The 17,027-nt window shown below is 49.7% G+C and overlaps 1 protein-coding gene across 1 annotated transcript; it reads left to right on the top strand.

The window, feature by feature from the left end:
* Positions 1–1,445: 1,445 nt before the first annotated feature.
* Positions 1,446–13,882, top strand: FAM219B (family with sequence similarity 219 member B). Its single transcript, XM_007670891.3, has 7 exons — positions 1,446–1,554; positions 4,864–4,963; positions 5,514–5,604; positions 7,352–7,387; positions 7,632–7,709; positions 8,404–8,452; positions 9,968–13,882. Exons 1-7 carry the CDS (start codon positions 1,462–1,464, stop codon positions 10,130–10,132), a joined length of 612 nt encoding a protein of 203 aa, XP_007669081.1. The 5' UTR covers positions 1,446–1,461; the 3' UTR covers positions 10,133–13,882.
* The last annotated feature ends 3,145 nt before the right edge of the window (positions 13,883–17,027 follow it).

A 17,027-nucleotide genomic window follows, 5' to 3' on the forward strand; every position in this document is an offset into this window, starting at 1 on the left:
GATGATTCCCAAATCTACACCTCCAGGCCAGACCTCTCTCCTTCCCTGCAATCTCTCATTTCCTCCTGCCTTCAAGACATAGCTACTTGGATGTCCTGTCAACACCTCAAATTAAACATGTCTAAAACCGAACTCCTTTGTCTTCCCACTTAAACTCTGTCGCCCCCCTGTCTTTTCCATCACTGAAGACAACACCACTATCCCTATCTCATAAGCCCGTAACCTTGGCACCGTCCTCGACTCCTCTCTCTCATTCCATCCATCCTCATATTCAGTCTGTCACGGAAACCCGTCAGTTCTACCTTCACAACACTGCTAAAATCCATCACTTCCTCTCCAACCAAACTGCTACTATGCTGATCCAAGCACTTATCCTCTCCCACCTTGACTACTGCACCTGCCTCCTCACTGATCTCCTGTCTCTTCCCACTCCAGTCCATACTTCAAGAGAAGCATCAGAGCCTGGGTTCAAATCCCGGCTCTGCCACTTGTCAGCTGTGTGACTTTGGGCAAGTCGTTTAACTGTTCTGTGCCTCAGTTCCCTCAAATGGGTATGGAGACTGCGAGCCCCACGTGGGACAACGTGATTCCCTTGTATCTACCCTTGCTTGGCACATAGTAAGCGCTGCACAAATACTATTATTATTAGAATTATGTGACTTGCCCAAGGTCACAGAGGAGCCCCGTGGTGGAGACAGAATTAGAACCCACGTTTTGTGACTCCCAGGCTCGAGCTCTCTCCACCAGGGCGTGCTGCTTCTCACTGGGGTCTACAGTAAGTACTGAGCCCAGCAAGTGATCAATCAATCAATAAGATCGATTGATTCATTCATTCAATAGTATTTATTTATTTATTTATTGAGCGCTTACTATGTTTAGAGCACTGTACTAAGCGCTTGGAATGGACAAATCGGTAACAGAGACAGTCCCTGCCCTTTGACGGGCTCACAGTCTAATCGAGGGAGACGGACAGACAAGAACAATAGCAGTAAATAGAATCAAGGGGATGAACATCTCATTAAAACAACAGCAAATAAAGAGAATCAAGGTGATGTACATCTCATTAATAAACAGGAAAATATATACAGTTGACCCTAAGCCGGGGTCCTATGAATGGGCTCAGCGCAAAGACGGTGAACTTCGATCCGGGGCCTGTAGGGGGCGGAGAAGGACCGACTCAACGCCGCCCGGCCCCAGGAACACTCTCCGGGCGCCCCCCGGCCAGGCGGGACCATAGAGGTCGCTGGCTAGAAGGGACGGCGGGAGGCCGGCCTTCCGCCCTCCCGCTGAGGGCTAGCTAGCTCACTTCCGGTGAGGGGGGCATCTCGCCTCCTCCGACGCGAGGAGGGTGTGACGTAAGTGGGCGCGAGGGGAGCGCGCGAGGGAGGGCACGCGGCGCGGCCGGGCCCCGCCCCCCTCATTAGCTATGCGAGGAGGAGGGCGGCCCGGCCTGGCCCGGCCATGGCGGCGGCTGAGGCGGGGACTGAGGCGGGAGGCGCCAACGGGACCCCGATGGCGCCGCTGCCTCCTTCGAGGCCCCGGGCCGGCAGCGCGGTGAGGGGCCGCCAATTCCCCGTCCCGGCTTGTCCTGAGGGGTTTAGTGAGGAGGCAGGAGGAGAGGATGATGGCGTTGGGCCTCACGGGGTCAAGAAGGCCCTGGGCCTGTCAGGCTCCATTCCTCCAATCCTTCCTTCCCTTTTCCCTCTCCCTTTCCCTTTTGCCTCTTCCTTTTCCCTCTCCCTTTCCCTTTTTCCTCTGCCTTTTCCCTTCCCTTTTGTGCCCATCCCTCCCCAATCCGCACTTTGCCCATGATCCTCCGCGGGGAGAGATTTCCCAGCAGCCCTTTCTCCAGGACCTCGGCCCCCTCCTCCCTTCCACCAGTGCTTGGCACAAAGTGATGCAGGGTGGGGTTTGGTTAAGCGCTTACTATGGGCTGAGCACTGTTCCAAGCGCTGGAGGGGAGAGGACACGAGCACGTTGTCCCACGGGCTCACAGTCTGAGTGTCCATTTTACAGATGAGGGAACTGAGGCACAGAGAAGGAATTGATGATGGTGTGTGTTAAGCGCGTACTATGTGCAGAGCACTTTGTCCCTCACAGTCTGAGTGCCCGTTTTGCAGATGAGGGAACTGAGGCACAGAGAAGGAATTGATGATGATGTGTGTTAAGCGCTTACTATGTGCAGAGCACTTTGTCCCTCACAGTCTGAGTGCCCGTTTTGCAGATGAGGGAACTGAGGCACGGAGAAGGAATTGATGATGATGTGTGTTAAGCGCTTACTATGTGCAGAGCACTTTGTCCCTCACAGTCTGAGTGCCCGTTTTGCAGATGAGGGAACTGAGGCACGGAGAAGGAATTGATGATGATGTGTGTTAAGCGCTTACTATGTGCAGAGCACTTTGTCCCTCACAGTCTGAGTGCCCGTTTTGCAGATGAGGGAACTGAGGCACGGAGAAGGAATTGATGATGATGTGTGTTAAGCGCTTACTATGTGCAGAGCACTTTGTCCCTCACAGTCTGAGTGCCCGTTTTGCAGATGAGGGAACTGAGGCACAGGGAAGGAATTGATGATGGTGTGTGTTAAGCGCTTACTATGTGCAGAGCACTTTGTCCCACGGGCTCACAGTCTGAGTACCCATTTTGCAGATGAGGGAACTGAGGCACAGAGAAGGAATTGATGATGGTGTGTGTTAAGCGCGTACTATGTGCAGAGCACTTTGTCCCTCACAGTCTGAGTGCCCATTTTGCAGATGAGGGAACTGAGGCACAGAGAAGGAATTGATGATGGTGTGTGTTAAGCGCTTAGTATGTGCAGAGCACTTTGTCCCACGGGCTCACAGTCTTAGTGCCCGTTTTGCAGATGAAGGAACCGAGGCACAGAGAAGGAATTGATGATGGTGTGTGTTAAGCGCTTACTATGTGCAGAGCGCTTTGTCCCACGGGCTCACAGTCTGCCCATTTTGCAGATGAGGGAACTGAGGCACAGAGAAGGAATTCATGATGGTGTGTGTTAAGCGCTTACTATGTGCAGAGCACTGTTCTAAGCGCTGGAGGGGATAGGAGGCGAGCAGGTTGTCCCATGGGCTCACAGTGTGAGTGCCCATTTTGCAGATGAGGGAACTGAGGCACAGAGAAGGAATTCATGATGGTGTGTGTTAAGCGCTTACTATGTGCAGAGCACTGTTCTAAGCGCTGGAGGGGATAGGAGGCGAGCAGGTTGTCCCATGGGCTCACAGTGTGAGTGCCCATTTTGCAGATGAGGGAACTGAGGCACAGAGAAGGAATTCATGATGGTGTGTGTTAAGCGCTTACTATGTGCAGAGCACTGTCCTAAGTGCTGGGGGGGATAGGAGGTGAGCAGGTTGTCCCATGTGAGGCTCACGGTCTTAGTGTCCATTTTACAGATGAGGAAACTGAGATGCAGAGAAGTGAAGTGACTTGCCCAAAGTCACACAGCTGACAAGCGGAATTAGAACCCCTGACCTCTGACTCCCAAGCTTGGGCTCTTGCCACTGAACCATGCAGTGTCTCTACAGTAAGCGCTTAACAAGTGCCATCATCATTATTACTATTATCATTATTGTTTCGCGGGACAGGGTTGCGGATTTAATAAATGTGGCTTGGTGGAAAGAGCACAGGCTTGGGAGTCGGAAGTGGGGATAAAATGAAGATTAAAGACTGTGAGCCCCACATGGGACAACCTGGTAGCCTTGTATCTACCCCAGCACTTACAACAGTACTCGGCACACAGGGCTTAATAAATACAATTTAAAGAATGAATGAAAGGTCGTGGGTTCTAATCCTGCCAACACTACTTGTTAGCTGTGTGACTTTGGGCAAGTCGCTTAACTTCTCGGTGCCTCAGTTCCCTCATCTGTAAAATGGGGATTAAAGACTGTGAGCCCCACGTGGGACAACCTGATAACCTTGTATCTACCCCAGCGCTTACAACAGTGCTTGGCACATAGAAAGCGCTTAACAAATACCATCATCATTATTATTATTCCACTTTCTTTCCGGAATGGCATAATGGAAACAACTCAGGACAGGGAGTCGTGAGGCCTGAGTTCTAATTCCAGACCTGACCCTTGCCTGCCCATAGATGAGTCATTTAACTTCTGTGCCTCAGTTTCCTCTTCTGTGAAATTGGTATTAAATACCTATGCTCCCTCTTCCTGAGGCAGAGCCTCATGCGGATCAGAGACTTTGTTCTGTTTACACTGTATTCATTCATTCAATAGTATTTATTGAGCGCCTACTATGTGCAGAGCACTGTACTAAGCACTTGGAATGTACAAATCGGTAACAGCGGCAGTCCCTGCCCTTTGATGGGCTTACAGTCTAATTGGAGAAGCAGCGTGGCTCAGTGGAAAGAGCACGGGCTTTGGAGTCAGGGCTCATGAGTTCGAATCCCAGCTCTGCCACTTGTCGGCTGTGTGACTGGGCAAGTCACTTAACTTCTCCGTGCCTCAGTTCCCTCATCTGTAAAATGGGGATTAAGACTGTGAGCCCCACGTGGGACAACCTGATTCCCCTATGTCTACCCCAGCGCTTAGAACAGTGCTCGGCACATAGTAAGCGCTTAACAAATACCAACATTATTATTATTATTGGTATCTACCCTGATGCTTAGCTCATACTAGGTGCTTAACAAATACAGATGGTATTGTTTCCCTTCACCTTCCACTTCTGCCCTGTTTCCCGAGGGGATGCCCCAGAGGTTAGGGGACATTTTGGAAGATGAAATGAATAGATGCCTGTCGGGGAGAGCTGATTCTGTAAAGCTCCAAGATGGTTGGTGTCATCCTGGCTCCTAGTTCTGGCCTCTCATAACTCTTCCCACCTTGCCGCTTCTTTCCCTAGCAGACTCCGGGTGGCTTCAGGAGATTGGACAAGGCAGCGACGGTGGAGAAAAGGGGACCGTACATCATGGCCCGGCCCCCTTCCATCCACACCAAGCTACGTGAGTGTTGGCTGGGATCAGACTTCCGTTCTTCCTGGTGCAGGGCCTCCGATCCTGCCAACCCTCTGTGCAGGTGGATCGGTATCTTAGGGAGCTCGTGAGTGGCCCATATAATAAGAGAGAGGGGCTTGGGCTTGTCCAGACTGAGCACGTGGGCCTCTCGCCATCCATAGCCTTAGCTCAGCTGGAAATAGGGCCTCCCTTTTCACCCCCAAGAAGAAGATTGTAGAAGAGAGCTCTCACCCAGGCAAGTGTGTGCTCTGGGACTAAGCCAGGACCACTTCTGCACTGAATCTGCTCTTCTTTCCCTCCATTTAGTTTGCCAGGTGCTAAAAAGGTTGAACTCAGCCCCTCTTTATTCTATTTCAGGTTAGATTTTGCTTCTCTTGTACAGAGGCAGCAAAACATACTCAAGACCATTTGCGGTGTTTTCGCTCTGCAGGGTGAGCTGGGAATTAGTTCATAAGGGGCCCTCCTTAGGGATAAAGTGAGATTTCAGCGGGAGGGAGAGTCTTTCCAACCAGTGATCATTTCTCTTTTGGTTTTTCAGAGAAGCACCGGGACCTGGCAAAGGCTGCCCTGCGAAGGAAAGGAATATTGGGAGGTGCTTCTCCATACAATCCAAAATCTTCAGGAAAAAGGTCCCAACAGACTCCTAGTTTGCTCCACTTTGAAACTGCCCCTCAAAATTACAGAGGGTCTAGTTAAAAAAATCAGAAGACTCGGGTACTGATTTGGGGCTCTGTTACTGATTATGTGGCCTTTTGGTGCCTTGGTTTCCCCAAATGTAAAATTGGAGATAATCAGGAATATTTTTTGAGTGTCTACTTACTCTGTTGATGGTATAACAAATACTGTTATTATTATTATTATACCCTCCCAGCTGCTTTATACAGTGCTCTGGACAGAGTAAACACACAGTGAATACCATTCATTGATTACTGTGTGCAGAGCATTATATTAAGCACTTGGAAGAGTACAGTAGAATTAATAATCGTTATTATGGTCTTTGATTAGTGTTTACTATGTGTCAAGCATTCATCTAAGCACTGCAGTAGATATAAGTTATTCCGTTTGGGCACAGTCCCTGACCCACATGGGGCTCACAGTCTAAGTAGGAGGGAGATCAGGTATTGAATCCCCATTTTATAGTTGAGGAAACTGAGGCACAGAGAAGTTAAGTGACATGCCCAGCATGGCTCAGTGGAAAGAGCCCGGGCTTGGGAGTCAGAGGTAATGGGTTCAAATCCCGGCTCAGCCACTTGTCAGCTGTGTGAGCTTGGGCAAGTCACTTAACTTCTCTGTGCCTCAGTTACCCCATTTGTAAAATGGGGATAAAGACTGTGAGCCCCACGTGGGACCAGCTGATCACCTTGTATCCTCCCCAGCGCTTAGAACAGTGCTTTGCATGTAGTAAGCGCTTAACAAATGCCATCATTATTATTATTATTTTGCCCGGGAGGCAAGGATGGGAGCTGGGATTAGAACCTAGGTCCTCAGATTCCCAGGCCTATAATCTTTCCATTAGGACACGTAGCTTCCCTAAGAGTTAGTGGACACAAGCCCAGCCCACAAGGGAGCTTATCGTCTAGTCGGGGAGACAGACACTAAAATAAACTACAGGTACGGAGAAGCAACGGAGTGTAAATTCAACGTAGGTGGATGTAAGCACCAAGGACTCGGGTGTCACCGAAGTGCTGAAGGGGCAGTTGGGGCGATATAGGGTCGAGAGATCAGAGAGTCATCGGGCGGGCCTCCTGGAGGAGATGTCCTTTCCAAAGGGGTTTGAAGATGGGGAGAGCTGCTGCCTGCCAGGTGTTTAGGGGGAGAGAGAGAGTGAGCAAGAGGTTGGTCTATGAGAGAGGTGAGAATGAGGCACAATGAGTAGGCTGGCTTCAGAAAAAACAGACAAATTGGGGTGAAGCGGGAGAAGAAAGGATAAGGAGAGAGGAGATTGCCAACCTCTATGTCACTGGGATAATTAATGAGATGATAGATTTGAGAGTCCTTTGGAATCATGGTACTAAAAATTAAAATTATAATGACTTCTCTAGCAGGTCAAGGAGGAAAGGAGCTGCAGGTACTGATATTTCCTTTCTGTGCACTTGGTATTCACCCCAACTCCACAGCACTTGTGCACATATCCTTATACTCCCATTTCCACTATCTGTAATTTACTTTAACGTCACTCCCCTGCTAGACTGTTGACTCCTTATGGACGGGGATCGTTTCTACCAATAGTGTATTCTCTCAAGCAGTCAGTACAGTGCTCTGCACACAGGAAGTGCTCAATAAATACCACTGATGGGTTGATTGACTGTGGGTCAGGGTGGAGGTGTTTTGCTGGCAAGTTGGGGGAAAATTTTTTCTGTTGCTTTCTGTACTTAGGTTTCCCTGCTTTGTGAAAAGGGCTGAACTCTCCAGGTATGGAAGTTTTCCCGGAGGGCGGGGTGCTCTCCTGGCCTGGGAGAGTTCTCATCGGTGTCTAGATCCTGGGGTCTGATCAACTGTGTGATGGTAGTCCAGGGACGGGTTTACGCGATAAGGCGTTGGAGTGGGGCACAGGAAAATACACTACAGTCGATCCGCTGGAGTCAACACCCTCAGCCTTTCATAGGTTTTGACACTGTTTCATATTGCTGTCTCTCTTGTCCTTCTGTCCCCTCAGGTCAGTGAAGTTTAACAAGGGCTATGTCCCTCTCAGCCAGACTGCAGATGAAAACCTGGTGTCTCTCGATTCAGACAGGTGAGCCCTGGTGGCGGCTACCACAGTCCTGTGTGTTTGGGATAGAAACCCAGGCTCGGAGGCCATTTTACTGAGACTTCTCCTGAGGTCAGCCCCTTTTAGCCCAGTAACTTGGTCTGATAATACGCCATTGGGGAGGGATTGTCTCTATCTGTTGCCGGATTGTACTTTCCAAGCGCTTAGTACAGTGTTCTGCACATGGTGAGCACTCAATAAATATGATTGAATGAACGAATGAGTAATAACTGTGGTACTTAAGCATTTACTTTGTACCAAGCACCAAACTATGAGCTGGGGGTGGATGCCGGATAATCAAGTCAGATACGGTCCCAACCCACATGGGGTTCATAGCCTCGAGTTCCTTAAGTCCTGGTGGGTGACTCCACTTCCTGGGCCTCAGCGTTCCCAAGTCTTGTCTATTGATACCTGAACTATGTGATTGTCAGGCAAGATGACATCCTTACCCTGCCAGGGTTAATCTATCGAATGAGAGGATAACTCTGGGTTCCTCTTTAATTGATTCCCCGGAGCACAGATGAGTTGGTGATTTGGTCATCTGCTTTCTGGTATAGTTGCTTTCTTGTATCTTTGCTTTAAGATTCTCTCCCCTCTCTTGCCAGCATCCTTCATTCAGCCGCAGTTAGGTACTCCCTCCCACACCCTACCCCTGCTCACTTTCTTGTTCTTCTTCTAGTGACGGGGAGCTGGAATCCAGGAACTCCTCCGGTTACTCCTCTGCTGAGGCAAGTCCAGAGTTTCTGTGCTGAGTTTCTTTCTGTGCTTAGTTCCCGTCCCCGGCAGAACTCTGCCTCTATCCTTGTTTCCAGCCCCTTGATGCCTTAGCATTTCCTGGAGGCCGTCTTCTCCGAAAGGGTGTAGAGAACCAAAGACGGACACCAAGAAGCGTGGAAAATGGATGTTGCGAGAAAGGAGAACTCAGGCTCTGGGAATCCCTGTCTTGTGCTTCTGTTTTTCTGGTCATTGAGCCCGTGACACTCTCTCAAGAGAAAATAGTATGCATTAGAACAAAAGGAAACATCATTTTTTGAGGTTCTTGTCTTTAAAAAGGGAAAAGAGGGTTTTAAGGAAGACAACCCAAAGGGCTAACTCTACCTCTTGATCTCCTTGGGTGTTTCTGGTGTTTCCCTGGGTGTCATTCACATGCATGAGGAAATTATTTTCCTCAGGGGATGGGGCGATAACTTCAGAGTGGTGAAAGTGTAGAAGACCATGGGCTATGGAGAGCCACATCCTTTCCTTTTCAGTGCCTCCATGTGGTATGTTTACTACTTACTGCCTCTTGTTTAAAGATGCTTGTGAAACCTGGCTGGCTGGTTTCATTCTGATGTTCTTTGGGTTTCCAGCAAAAAGGAGTTTCCACTTTTAAAAAAGGCGGAGGCAGGGACACTTTTTTCTCTCTTGGTTCTGCTGCCGGATCATCCTGGACTAGTGAAAAGAGGATGGGCCTGGGAGTCAGAGGACTTGGGTTCATTCATTCATTCATTCAATAGTATTTATTGAGCGCTTACTATGTGCAGAGCACTGTACTAAGCGCTTGGGATGAACAAGTTGGCAACAGATAGAGACAGTCCCTGCCGTTTGACGGGCTTACAGTCTAATCGATCTAATTCCGAATCTGCCACTTGCCTCCTGTGTGACCTTAGACTTAACCTCTCTGCCTCAGTTTCCTCAACTGTAAAATGGGGATTCAGTCTCTTTCTCCCTCCTAGACTGTGAGCCCGGTGTAGGACAGGGACTGTGCCCAACCTGATTAACTTGTATCTATCCCAGCACTTGGAACAATACTTGACACATAGTAAGTGCTTAGCAAGTATTATTAATATAATTATATATCAATGTAGTAATGCATTATATTAATAATTTATATTATTAATAATGATTGTGCAATTCAGTGCAAGTATTGAATCCCTATTTTACATTTAAGGAAACTGAAGCACAGAGAAAGTAAGCGACTTGCCCAAGTTCACAGAGCAAGCAAGTGACAGTGCTGGGATTAGAACCCAGATCCTCCGACTCCCAGGCTAGCGCTTTTTCCAGTAGGCTATGCTGCTTTTACTTCGCTCACTTAATTAGCTGGCTTTCTCCTCCACAGGCCAGGGAAAAAACACCCCATGTAGAATTAGAGCTGGCGTCAGACCCAGAGATGGCAGGGTTTTGAATCGGTGGTTCTGTTGGGGCAGTGGTCATCCCAGTCAGCTTCCAGTCCACTCACCCTTGTTTCTCTCCCCTCCTCTCAGCAGGTGAACCAGGATCTGAGCCGGCAGCTGCTCCAGGACGGATACCACCTAGATGAGATCCCAGATGACGAGGATCTGGACCTAATTCCCCCGAAGCCCATGGCTACTGCCTCCTGCCCCTGCTGTGGCTGCTTTGGAGAGTCCTTCTCCTGCTCCATCCAGTAGGCGTAGCTGGGTAGGGTGGGGACAACCCAGGATGGGGAAGGTCAGCCTCTGGGCAGGGCCGGAGAAGCCCTGGCTGTCTTCTTCCCTAACCTGTTTTGGATCTCTCGGTGGGGCGGCTATTAATACCAGTCTCATCAGGAGCCAGAGAACCCATAGAGGCCAGTCAGAGTGCTGCAAGGAAATGGCTTCATGAGGCCAGGAGCTTCCAGAGGGCCAGAGCAGAGCTGGGAGCCCTTGCACCGTGGGTGCACACGGCTTATCCCTTCACTACTGCACCAGAGGTGCGGAGGCCCTTCCGTGGTTCAACAGGTTTAGGGAGCTGGAAGGACATGAACTAGAAACCCTTTCAGTAGACACTAAAAATAGTCCACGTTTCATTTAAGTGTCATTAACCAGCTGCTCGGTTGCGCAGGGTGTTGGGGAACAGGGGATCTGGGGGGCAGTGGTTAGAGCACCTGGGCAAACGCCTTTGGGGATCCCATTTCAATGGAAGCTTCTCTGTGCTTCCTTCCCACTTGGAATCTTGGGGTTGCGACTGTGGTCTGCAGCAGAGTCGTGCATTCTCCCATAGCTGGGCTCTGCCCCATCCTCCATCCTCAGGTTTGACAGGGATGTTAAAGCAGAATGTTTCGGAGAACACTCTCTTCCTCGCTCTGACATTTCCTTGACTCCCAAAGAGTTTGAGGTTGTTTCAGATCCATTAGCTCTGGCATTTGCCTGTGGAAATAATATGCTTAATGGTTGTGACTAGAGTTCTGTTGCCAGTGCCTTTCAGGACTGACAAATTCATGCTGTGACTTCAATCCCCGGAACACCTAAATTGCTGCTGGCCTCCCATTTCCACCTAAGAGGCTGGCTTCCGGGAGTCAGCCTGGCCCTTTCCCCTGCGGGCTTCCTGGAGACAACCTCATGCCGAATCCTGGGATTTTTGATTGATTGATTGATTGATTGTTTCACCTGGTCACTTTTCTTAGCCTGGTTCTTGCCTTCCTTCCTCAGTTTCCTTTCTAGGGTGGCAGATAGCACGCGGGGTGATCAGCAGGCAGGGAGTTCAGTGGGATGCCTTAGGGAACCCTCGATCCCGTGCTCTAAAATTGGTCATTCCTTTTCCTCTACTCAGAGGTAGTATCATATTCATCGTCATTAATGGTATTTATTGCATGCTTTCTATGTGCAGAGCTCTACAGTGAGCTCTTGGGTGAGTACAGTGCAACAGAGTTGGAAGACAAGTAGTAAAATAGTGTTTATTAAGTGCTTTCTGTGTACAGGGCATGCAGTTGGGCCTTCCGATCTATGAATATTGGTGGGGGAAATCCTGGAAGGACATTGGTTATGCTGCTCTGTGGGCTTTGGCCTAACCCTAGTAAATGGACCCTGACCCAGGGAGGGTCATCCCATCTTAGGCGGCCCTGAGCTCTGCCTCTGGCCGTCGGAGCAGCTCTCAGGCCAGAGCTCCATCCGGGGGACCCTGTACGAGAGACCGGTGGCCAGGTTTGGGAGACCCGAATTGACCCAACCCGAGCCCCACAGGCCCTGAAAAAGTCTGGTTCTCATCTCCTTGCATCCCGGTTCTTTTGAGAGACAGGCCGGGGCAACTGGACTTCAGTTTTGGACGTCGTGGCTGCCCTATTGGCCCAGCCTGGGGTTGGCTCAGGCAGCGGCAGCCATCGCAGGGAGGTAACAGATCTATCTGTCCTCTGCTTAGTGGAGATAACAATTCAGGTCCCTTTACCTTTCATGTCTCTCCCGAGCCCCCTGCTTTCTCTTGCTGCTTAGCCCCAAATGAGGGGGACAGGGGGCTGTCCAAGCCAGTCTGAATCCCCAACTAAGCTCAATTCTATGCCGGCCCACTCCAGCTCCCAGGCTTGGGTTCCTCGGGACAGAGTGGACCCAAACCAGAGTGGCTGTAAACTCTGCCAGTTGTCCCTTGCCGAGCGAGACAGCACTTTAGAAAACCCAGCTGTGGTTTACCCTCTCTGATTCTCCCGGAAGGGCCTGATCTCTCCCTGTGGTTTTGCCAGCCAGTTAGTTGGTAGCTCATATGGGGTCCGGAACAGGGCAGCATGTGGGAAGGCCAGTGCCCCCCGAAAAAGGAGAGCCTGGGCATGCACTGCAGGCTAAGAACCTAGCAGGGCCCTTTGGTTGAGAATTTACACCCAAGACAGCACAAATCGTGATAACCCCTGGGGCTCCCTTCAGTTCCGTGATCCTGCCCATTTCTTGGAAGTCCACTCATTGACTCTGCTACGCAGATAGTCCCTTTAGCACCTGCCAGTTTCCTGGCACTCCCACCTGAGATGGCGGTCAGATAGCAGAAGTCAAAGTCCGTTTCTTCTGAAGGCAGCTGCGACTTGACGTACTGCTCCAAGGCCAGAGCTCTGCCAGGGGTCTGCCAGAGAAGTTTATCAGATTCCGGGATGAGGAGGAGGGGCTGGGAAAGAGAGGGCCATGGAGACCGGGGAGGGACAGCTGGCAGCAAATATGCCTGTAGGTGTATACCCATCTCTGGCCCCAGTTCTTTTAAGATTCTATTTCTCCGGTCAGAGTTTCCCCGGTTCTCAGGCAGAAAAGAAGCCGAGAAAGCACTGGTGTCTGCTAGGTGGCTCTGGGGAGTGGACTGCCCAGCTGGGTTGGACCCAGAATTTGGGGGATTGGTCTTGACACTACTGTAACACCCAAAGGAACTCCATTCAGGTTCTTCTCGGGGACTCGGTGACTTGGAAAAAGCCGAGCGACACCCCGGCTCCAGCTTTGAGCGAAGGACGGGAAACTTGATTTTCCCTGTGGATCTTGGCCAGAGCCCCTCCGGAGGGGAGCCTGTTCGTAGCTCTGTCACCGTGGTCTGGGCAGAAGGGCTCCCTGTTTTTGGTTTCCATGGAGAGCTGGGAAAGGGGCCAGGGAAAGGAGGGCCACAACTGGCTGTCTTGAGACTCGTTTGCTCCCTTATGCCGGAGATGAGGGGAGTAGGAAAGGAGGAGTGAATAATGGGAGAGGAGGGGAAGTTTCAAAACGGATGCAAGCAGAGGCACGTACTGAAGGATTCCACTACTAAAGAAAGCTACCCGGTGTAAGAGGCTGGCCAGCCAGCCAGCCAGGGCCCTGCTTAAACTTAACCCTGGGAGTCAGGCTCGAAATGGCGGCATCCACCTGGCCCAGGTTGTATTTGAAACTGGACATTGGTGCACCCTCCTGCAACTAAGTCATCAGGGTGGTATTCATTGAGCGCTTACTAGGTGCCAAGCACTGAACTACTGAGTACTGGGGCAGAGACAGAATCATCAGGTCAGACACAGTCCGTGGAGAACCGATTTCATGAACAAAGCCAAGAAGAACCCAGTAGTTGTAGGAAACTGTAGGCAGTGTCCAGGGCGGGGTGGACTTCGAGAAGACAAGGGAGGGTAAGCACTTATTGTGCACTGGGGCCAGCGGGATGCTAGCAACCTGGAGCTAGTGAAACCAAGGAGGTGTCCACTAGCCGCCATAGCTCAGTATGTCAGCAGATCGCTGGGACCTGCGAGTCACCGGTAACACAGCTGCCTTAAGTCACACTGCCTCTGGGGCTCTGCAGATGACAATCAGCACACAGAGAAATGGAGCTATTTATCTCAATTATATATGACACATATATATGTAGACACATGTCTGTGAATGGGGTTTGTGAGTACTGTATATATTGAGACGTGTATGGCTTGAGTTTTCTATCCCTGGCAGAGTTTATAATATATTATCAATAAATTTTCTAGTGCTGCAGAAGCATGTTTCTTTCGGGGCTGGGGGGCGGGCTGCTGTTGCGTGGGTCATAGGGAAAGGCTTTGAGAGGCCTGAACGTGAAGGTCCCTCAATAATGAGGATTGCAGAGAAGCAGCATGGCCTAGTGGCAAAGACATGGGCCTAGGAGTCAGGCCTTGGGCTGTATGAGCTGTGTGACCTGGTGTGTGACCTTGGGTAAGTCACTTCACTCTCTAGGCCTCAGATTCCTCACCTGAAAATAATGATTTTCTCTCCTTATTCTCCCTCCCCCTTAGACTGTGAGCCCCGATTGGGGTAGGGACTCTGATTGTATTGGGCCTATCCCAGCATTTAGCACGGTGCTTGGCACCTAGTAAGAGCCTAGTAAAAAGCACAATTGTGACTCCTCGAACCCAAGCAGAAGCGGCTTTTCTCTTTTGATTCTAAAATCTGGAGACAAAATTCCCTCCTAGGACTGTTTCTTGCTGCTTCTCTATCCATTCCCTCCTCAGAACGGTCAGCCCCGCCTGCTCGGCAACATTCTCTCTCCTCCCCTCCCTCGCCGCTGAATTCTTCAGTGTTTGGAGCGTCCCAGAATGGGGAACCCCAAGAGCAGAGAGGTGGAGGAGGGAATGTCCTTTTCGCCTTAGTTTTTGACATAATCTAGCTGTGTTTCAGAAATCCCAGCTCATTTCTCAAACCAATGGATGTTTCTTTTCTTTAAATTAGCATTCGTGGCCCACATGGCCCCCAAGCTCTAAGGGGATTTTTAATAAAGCACTACATGATCCCACGATCCTCCCCACTCCCCTTGAAACTCAAAGCTATTAGAGTGGCTGTGGAGTGCAACTATTGTGTCACTTCTGTCACCACCTGAACTGGTGAGACTGGGCCCTTAGCCCTGGAAGCTGAGCAACAGGACGAAATAATAATCGTGGTTTCTGTGAAACACTTCCTATGTGTCAAGCACTATACTAAATGCTGAGGTAGATACAGGATCATTGGGTCCCTTACGGGACTCACGGTAGGACGGAGAACAGGTATTGAATCCCCATTTTGCAGATGAGTAGCTGAGTCCCAGAGAAATGCAGGGACTTGCCCAGGGTCACTCAACAGGCAAGTGGCAGAATCGGCATTAGAACTCACATCCTCTGACTCTGAGCCTGTGTTCTTTTCATAAGGCCACGCTGCCTCACACTGCCATTGGGGTGTGTAGACCTAGTCTACACCAGACCAAATTCATCTCAGAAGCCACTGGCTTCACCTCCCCTAATAATGAACAACTCAAACACTTGACCCAGCCTATATCTAGCAATCTGCCTGGAGATGAGGAGGCGGCCCATGGCTCGACATCCAACAGAAACTCTTTACCAATGGCTTTAAGGCACTCCGGTCGGCTCTCCCCCACCTACCTCACCTCACTAATTTCCTACTTCACCTCAGCCCATACACCTTGCTCTTCTAAATGCCAACCTACTCACTGAACCTCCATCTCATCTATTTTGCCACCAGCCTCTCACCCACATGATCCCTCTGGCCTGGAACTCCCTTCTCCCTTTCTATCCAACAGACTACCACTCTCCCCTCTTTCAAAACCCTCCTAAAATTATATCTTCTCCAAGAGGCCTGCCCTAAAAGCCCTCATTTCCCCTCCCCTCTGCACCATCTATGCACTTGGGTATGTATCCCATAATTAATACATGGTATTTATTGAGCGATTACTGTGGGCAGAGCACTGTACTAAGTGCTTGGAGTGTACAATGCAACAAAATGGGTAGATGTTCCCTGTCCTCAAGGAGCTCACAGTTTTGTGCATTTTGATGTTCACCCTAATAATAATTGTGGTATATGTTAGGCACTTACAGTATGCCAAACACTGTGCTAAGTGCTGGGTAGGTACAAGATAATCAGGTTGGACACAGTCCCTGTCCCACATGAGGCTCCCATCTAAGAATCCCTGTGTGGCAGGAACGGGGGGGAAGAAATTGGGGATTGCAAGGTCACACTTCAAACTGGCTATGTCTATTCTAGGGAGAAACACCACTGGTGTTACTCCACGAGACAAGGTATCTATGCGGCTTTTTACAAAGTGCAATTCTCAATTTATAGAGCAGAGGAATCAATGTTCCTTCCAAGCAATATGTCCTTCATCTAGAGGAAACCTGATCCGATGATCCAGGAGGATGAGAGTGAGTTTCAACTGTGTCCTTGGAAAGAAACCCCAACCTCAGTTAACCCCGTGGTAGTGTCTGACTCTTTTTCCACAATTCCTGATAAAAAACTTAATTGCATTCATTCAATCAATCGTATTTAATGAGCACTTACTGTGTGCAGAGGACTGTACTATTGGAAAGTACAATTCAGCAACAGACAATCCCTACCCAACAATGGGCTAGTTCTGTAGATAGAGTTCACCACGTGATTGGTCAGTTGCTGAAATCAGTTATCAGTGTTGTTTACCCTCAACTGGAGTATTTTCTTTTGGCCCTGAGAGATACCTCTTTCCTGACTTTGGGAGTGTATGACACAGTTGGGCTCTCTCCAACTTGTGCATTTCCTTATTATAAATCTACATCCGCCTAACAACCAGTCCATCAATCAATGGTATTTATTGAGTGTTTACTGTATGCAGAGCACTGTACTAAGCACTTGGGGGAGTACCTTACAGAAGAAGGCAGACATTATTCCTGCCCACGATGAGCTTACGGTCTACAGAACAGTCCGCATTCTTTTAAACCCCTTGTTATAAGCTTGAGATTCTCCAACAGGCTAAAATTGCTTTTTACATCAAGGTTGACAGTACATTTAGCACCATTCACCCTGGGATTTCCTCACTCTATTTCTACCTAAAGGGAGAAACTGAGGCAAACAGGACACGACCATGCGCAGCAACTCGTGGGGAAACGTCGCCTGATCTTCCATTCGAATCCAAGTCTTGTCAGGCTCAGCCCTGGCAAGGGCACCCTTGTTCAGATCTACAGACTAATGCTAGGGACAGGGACCCAAGATGCCCAAATGCTGATTCTGGAGTGAATAAGTCTCAGGAGTGTGGCAGAAAGGGGAGAGATGAAGAAAAACAGGACTGAGGCTGCTACTGTTTAGGTCGGCTCCTGTCAGATCCAGGAGTCCCTGGAAAAAGCCAGAGATGGAAGGTCTGTAAAGAATA

The sequence above is a fragment of the Ornithorhynchus anatinus genome, chromosome 5 (assembly GCF_004115215.2).
Source record: "Ornithorhynchus anatinus isolate Pmale09 chromosome 5, mOrnAna1.pri.v4, whole genome shotgun sequence".
Lineage (NCBI taxonomy): Eukaryota > Metazoa > Chordata > Mammalia > Monotremata > Ornithorhynchidae > Ornithorhynchus > Ornithorhynchus anatinus.

Bases quoted from the DNA above. Each gene is read 5' to 3' on its own strand.
- FAM219B (XM_007670891.3), top strand. From the start codon at position 1,462: ATGGCGGCGGCTGAGGCGGGGACTGAGGCGGGAGGCGCCAACGGGACC. The intron at 4,964-5,513 runs GTGAGTGTTGGC...TTGGTTTTTCAG, and splicing joins TTCCATCCACACCAAGCTAC to AGAAGCACCGGGACCTGGCA. The intron at 8,453-9,967 runs GCAAGTCCAGAG...CCCTCCTCTCAG, and splicing joins CCGGTTACTCCTCTGCTGAG to CAGGTGAACCAGGATCTGAG.